Source organism: Seriola lalandi, unplaced genomic scaffold, assembly GCF_002814215.2.
Source record: "Seriola lalandi dorsalis isolate HSWRI2012SDOR001 ecotype SW California unplaced genomic scaffold, Sedor1 jcf7180002054504, whole genome shotgun sequence".
Lineage (NCBI taxonomy): Eukaryota > Metazoa > Chordata > Actinopteri > Carangiformes > Carangidae > Seriola > Seriola lalandi.
Window position 1 is genome coordinate 691,264 of NW_019525057.1, and position 6,936 is coordinate 698,199.

Sequence of the window (6,936 nt, forward strand, 5' to 3'; positions counted from 1 at the left end):
TGTGAGGAAATGCATTTTTGCAGCGTCATCTTTTGACAAGGTCTCTCCACTCAAGGTCCCCTTACTTGCCTGTGGTGCTTTCAACCCAATCACATGGTCTTTAAAAGGAGATGAAGTTTGCCGAAAATCCTGGATATTCAAACTTGACAGTTCAGTCCTCAGCTTGGAGGCAGCTGCTGAGGAGAAAACAAATCTCTCCTAAACCAGGTTGGGGATTGCCAGCTGAGCAAAACAGGCAACTGGAACTAGACCCTGAACTGAAAAAGGAAACACTGGCATTGTGAAACACTTTTGGAAGAAGATAAATAAAAAATTAAATAAAACAAAAGGTATTTGAAAAATATTTCATTATTTTTACATTCTGACGTGTTTAGTCTTCATGTTTGTATTTTTTCAGTGCCGCTTGTTTTCATTTTCAACCAAAGTTCTTATTGGCTTGATATGTTTCCGGTTCGGCTGTTATAAAGCAGGCAATTGGCTTATTGGGGATAGGGGCGGGGCCCGCGTCATACAACCGCCATTGTCTCCTCCCTTTTAACTTCTCTGGTGTTACCGCTCGTGAGAGCTCGGGGTGGGAGGCGGCTGCAGGTGCAACGTGGTCAACAAATTCCTGAAAAGTTGGTTCCTTGTTGGCGGACATTTTGCCGTCTTTGCCAAGGTACCACAGGAGGCAGTTCCTTAGTTCACCACAATCGTCAATATGGACGCGCCGGCAGTGAGTACAGTTATATCAGTATGTCAAATTAGCATCTGTAGGGCAGGTAAACTTCTAAACGCGGGACTTTTACTTGAAAGTGAATATTTTTTACATTGTTGTATTGGTATTTAATGAAGATTCATGAACCACTCCAGCAAAGTGGCTCCAGAAAAGGCAAAAATAAACATTAGTATGTTACAAATTAAATATCAGTATAAGGAAAAATTCTAAGCCAACCTTTATAGTCATTACTATAAAGGCAATCAATATATATATATATATATATATAATATATTTTCTGTGCATCCACTGTAGTAATATCAGTCAAGTTAGGGTCAATATCTGTGTTTTAACTGAAGTGAAAATTTTAGAACAGTTTATTTATTTTAATTTAGAAAATATCAGTTTTTGAACTGTGTTTTGAGGAAGATGAATGTTTTGATGATGTTCCATCACAGATGAGGTAATGAAATAATTCATAATTAATACCAAAAACCTTGGTTAAGTCTAGTTTCATATCCAAATACTAACCACATATAACCCAGTTGTTAGTATAATCTCCTTAAGTAGACACGATTAGGAATAAATGTGCTAAAACAGGGCTACAAACATTGATTTTATTCAGATCATCTGTCCTGTTAGCTGCAGATTTGCTGTCACTGACGAATTGTTGTTGTTTTCCTGTCAGTTGCTGAATCTTGAGCGGGTGCAGGCGCTTGAAACCTGGCTGAAAACGACAAATATAAAACTGACTCAAGTAAACGCCCAGAGGAAGTATGGAGGTCCACCTGAGGGTGAGAGAGGCTGCTGCTGCTCTAACACACTGTCTTTAGACAGGATTACAATGACATTAGCTCCGTGCAGAAACTAAAAGCAACTCAAGAAAAGTTTAATTATCATTTATTTATGTTATTATGTATGATAATTAATTATTGAGTCTTTCAATGGCAGACAATAGTCAGTTTTGCTCAAACAACAGTCCAAACTCCTAAAAAGAAATTTATAGTCACACAAATTAGAGAGAAGCTGCAAATGCTCATTGTAGTAACAGAACAGAAGTGACCCAAAACATTTGTAGTGTCGTTTAAAAAAATAAAAACTTTTCTTCTACAACATGCAATGTATTTTATCAAGATATATCCTGTGAAGATGCTGTTGCTGCAGTTGACACTGAAATGAAAATCTTGATGATAAAAAAAGCATACACCTAAATAATAGGAAACTTATTCTAGGGTAGTTGTTCTCCTTTTTGGTGCTGTGTCATACAGTACATGACATTGGCCTTTTGTACTTGTCAAAATAAAAGTCATAAAAATATCACTGCTTCTAGTCCCTCAGAATTCATAGTTATGCATCTTATGCATCATCTAAAAGGAATTCAGCCATCATTTTTTTTAAACACCTGTGCTTTTCGTGCTGTATCATGTCAAAATGTTGTTGTGAAAAAAGCCTTAAATACTGACAGTTGTCCGTCATTTGCTCCTTATATTTACTCATATCAGACTTAAGCCATTATTTAATTTCTCTGTTAAAAAGACTCAACTATGAACAGTGACATCTGCAAAGCAAACAAATGTGTTTGTTGCAACAATTGAGTTTCAATCTGCAAAACTCTTAATGGAAAGAGACAAACTGACTCAGTAAGTTCTTACCTTTAAAAATCAAATGCTGTGTCCTTGAATACAAAATGCAAAACATTAAATCACACGGTCAGTCCTCAGAATGCACCCACCTCATATTAACACAAGTTCTGATGGTGACTACTAAGTCAGTGTACGCATCATGTTTGCCCAGGTGAGAAGCAACACAAATGTTAATCACTTCACCATCACTGCATTATATTTCACATGAATGGCAGTAGAGAAAAAAAGTAAAAAATAAACTCAACCTCTTTTCATTTGATTCCTCTCAGCATCACAGTGTTCCTGCAGCTCACTGAACTTTAGATGAGTAAACTTACACAATACGTAAGGTCATCATTTTGTCTTGTATGAGTGCAGATTGACTGTGAAGTCAGACTCTGTATATTATTTACAGTAGTAAAGAATATTCAAAAGACAAAATTGAAGTTTACAAAAGGCATTTTTCGTCTACATGATTTAAAATCCTGACTTCTGCACATTCTTCTCTCAACAATGTTTTTTATTGAGAATTTGTTAGTTCAGCTGCATTGATATTAAATCATTTTAAAATGCAACAATGGTTACAATTCAGACATGAAAATATACAACAATCTGATGCTCTGATAAATATACTGCATGATGTATTACCTCATTACAGATGTTTTCATTTTGTGTGCTGTGCCAGGTTTTGATTTCAGCTTGTTCAATAGTGAAACTGTGGAAATGGAACCGAAGTAAATGTAAAATATCTAATGTTTAATGTTTCACTTGACTTGATGAGACTATTTGATAGATAAAGCAAATGATCAGCCAATGTCACCGACTCCCACTTCCTGTCCACTCTGCTCTCAGGGTGGGACGGCCCCACCCCAGGAGCCCACTGTGAGGTCTTCATCAGCCAGATCCCCCGGGACACCTACGAGGACCTGCTGATCCCCCTGTTCAGCTCTGTGGGGCCACTGTGGGAGTTTAGGCTCATGATGAACTTCAGCGGGCAGAACCGCGGCTTCGCATACGCCAAATACAGCTCATCAGGTGTAGCTGCTAACGCAGTCCGCCTGCTGCATGGTCACGAGCTGGCGCCTGGCATCCGCCTCAGTGTCTGCCACAGTACAGAGAAGAGACACCTCTGTATTGAAGGCCTGCCGGTCACCATCAGGCAGGGACACCTACTGCAGGTACAGTGGCACTAACTTACTGCATGACTTAGCAGCCAGTTTATTAGGTACACCTAGAGCTTCGACAGCAGTCCTGAATTAAATCCCCCCTTCATGAAGGTTATAATGTTCTGGCTGGGGTTAGTTTCACAGAGACTTAGACTATGGCTTACATCCAACAATCAGACTTCAGATAGATGTATAAAATCATCTGTTGCACAATTATTTATTTTAGTTATTTGTTTATTTGATAGGGACAATAAATGTTAATGAGCATCATTAGAAAATACACAATGTAAACATGGCGACATAGAAAACAACACTTAAATGCTAATGCACATCCGTGGTCCCTAGGTAAATAATTTAAAAATAAAACAGGAAATCATAAATACAAAGTCCAAACAGTCATTTAAGGGGCATATTATGACATTATATTGTTGAGTTATTAACTTTATGTAATTATGATAATAATAATGATAATAATAATGATGATGATAATAATAAAAATAATGATGTAGAATTTGAAAGAGCAAAAAAGTCTGGGAAAAATACAGTTTTTCTTCCTGTAAATGTCCACCAGGAGCATGATGGGAAATAATCTCAAAGGAATCTAGTCATAGTCTTATAAATAGTGACCCTGAAACTCAGTGACTTATGACACATTGTCTTTAGATGTGAGAAGGTGTCAGACTTTAAAAAAAACCTCTTCCCCCTCTCATTACCCGCTCCACAATATCATTAGCACACCACAAATTATGAGCCACGGCTTTCTTCTTGTGTCATTTGGTGCCACTGGTCAGCAGGTGTCACTGATTGCCACCATGGAAACGCTTGTCAGCAGGTGTTGCTGATTGTTGCCATGGACACATGGCTCTCATGCTGCGTTCACATCATATCACTTAAACCGTAATTACGAGCAGCTGAGTGGGGAAAAAAGCGTTGACGTCCGGCTGCGACTTGTAATTCAGAGTCAGAGATATTGGCATTTTCTGACAGCAGCCATATCTCCCACTGGGTGAAAACAAGTGGAGACATATAAACAAACTGTTGGCTGAATCAAAATAAAACCCATTATTAACACAAGTACAATGCACTCAGCTCATTTTAGAGGAGCTGTTTGTTTGTTTGTTTGTGTGTTTGTTTGTTTGTATCTGGTTTCACTTAGTAACAAACAGCTGCAAATATGAATCACAACAAAAGAGGAAATTAATTTGTTTGTATGCTGTGACAAGAAGGTTAGCTCGGGATAACCACCTTGGAATAATCTGTAAATATTTCCAATAACAGGAGCTTTCCCTATTCTTCCCATTATCCCAACACCCCATGAATGCACCATTAGTTCAGTTACTTTGAGGATAGCACGGCTTACTTTTTAAACTTTTTAATTTTTTTGCATTAATCTCATCTAAGAACAAAATTAAAACTGAACAGTCTAAAATATCCTTGAGACCGGCTGCTAAAGTTCAGACGCCACCTCCAGACTTCTAAAACAAATCAAAACCTTTTATGAGTTTAGGTTTAAGTTAAAGGACGGCTGAATTGTTAGCAAGTGAAAAGAAAACAACATGTTGGTGTTACGCCCCAACCTCGGGTCGGACTCCCAAGGCACCACTAAAATAACGAAGGGTTTATTAAACATGCATATGAAAAACGACCAGGACGCCAGCAGTCCCCATGCTAAGAGCCTCTGCCTTCTGACGCTGGCATCAGAGCTTTTAACCCTTCCTTCCCGGGCCAGGTGCATCTCATGGAGCAATCGGTGGATAAATGTTGTGTAAAACCTCTTCTCTTTGTAACTAATCTTTGTTTGCAGGTGCTGCGTGTGCTGGCGGAGGGGGTGGAGACAGTGTTTCTGAAGACCGGGCCTGGTATAGAGGGGGTGTCAGCTGTGGTAGGCTTCTCATCCCACCATGCTGCTTCCATGGCCAAGAGGATCCTGATGGAAGGTAGGTGAGCTCCTGTTGATGCTGATGGACTTATACATGGGATCAGCTGATTCCTGCAAATGTGGTCCCAACCGCTTATGCAATGAGGAGTTCATTTAGCTTTCATTTAATAAAGCATACAGGACACTTTCAGAGTTGTGAGTTGTGGAGTCTCACACTTCGCCTTTTTCCATGTGTGGCACAGAAAGGAGACATTGCCATTCTTAATTCCTGTTGTACTTCCCCTTCTTGTTATGTCCAGCACTGAAGGAGCAGTTTGCTGTGACCGTCTCGATCAAGTGGGAGTCGACAGGGAAGCCGAACTCGGGCAAGCCATCGCCTCCACGGAAACCTTCAAAGAAGCCTCTAGCGTCCCCCCTGAAGCAGCCACGCCACATCCTGATTCCTCCACAGCCCTCAGTCCTGCCTGCTCCTCCGGCCAACCGTCCATTCATCCCCCCGGGTTTCTGCAGAGCAGTGGGAGGGCCCACTGGCCCCTACAGCCTCACCCTCCCTGCTAATCCACCTTCTCCCGTCCCTCCTCCCAGGGGCATCTAGTGTGTGCAGCGTCCTCAGTGATGCTCCTGCCCATGCCATGTGAGGTGACGGGTCGGCCTCCTCCTACTATCACTGGATCACTGTGATACTGAAGAAAACTTTAAAAACGGATGATTCTGAATGGCGTCCTCCAGTTAAGCAGGCTTCAGGAGGTTTATACTGCATGCATATCACAGATTATGGAAGTTAAAATGTTAATGTGCATGTTATGTTTTATATTTGGATAAAATATTCTGCTGTTCCTGTTCTAAATGGATATGTTGTATGAACACAGCATCATTAAGTGGGTGATGATATTTTCTGTACAGTGTTAATGTTATTCCACCGTTTTATTCTACTGTGCAGTTTTCTTGAGAGTTTATTTAGAGATTTGGAGGTCTCTGAATCTAAGAGTAAAGGCATTCATTTTCCACAGTATTTGTTTTCCATGAATCACCCTTCAGTATTCAGTTTTCAATGTATGGCATTTGAAAACCACAGTGCACTGAAAGAACTCCTTTATTTGCTGATGCTGGTAGCAGTTAGAGATAGCAGGACTAGAAGCGTTGTGATGAATAGAAGCTGCCATCATTCTTCTCGGTGTTAAAAAATGCTTGTGGAGGAAAAATAGGACATTGTGGTGGTATTGGGGAAACGCTTTACTCTAAACAAAGCCAGATTCTCTCCAGACCCAGAGGGTTTAGGTCGGAGTCAGACTGCACCAGACTAAGATTTGAATCAGAAGCATTAGGTTTGTTACTGTTAGTTTCAATACACAGACATCTTCTGCTGTGGTGATTGATTTGGGAATGATAATTTCACTGAACTTCTCCAATGCTTCACTTCACTTCCTCCGTGGGTCGACCCGGCCCGACTCTGATGTCTGTCTCCTTCGTTTTCCAGCATGTCCTGATTTACATCTTCCTGTTTCCTGCAAATCAACATGAAAAACGATAATTTAACACGGTTGAATTTGACTCCTGCCGACACGTCGACCT

General features: G+C 40.2%; 1 protein-coding gene across 1 annotated transcript; it reads left to right on the plus strand.

The window, feature by feature from the left end:
* Window positions 1-700: 700 nt before the first annotated feature.
* On the plus strand, window positions 701-6,243 carry LOC111660041 (dead end protein 1-like). The gene is made up of 5 exons (XM_023413159.2): window positions 701-715; window positions 1,386-1,491; window positions 3,172-3,497; window positions 5,290-5,422; window positions 5,664-6,243. The coding sequence occupies exons 1-5, from the start codon at window positions 701-703 to the stop codon at window positions 5,957-5,959; spliced, it is 876 nt and encodes a 291-aa protein (XP_023268927.1). The 3' UTR covers window positions 5,960-6,243.
* Window positions 6,244-6,936: the final 693 nt, after the last annotated feature.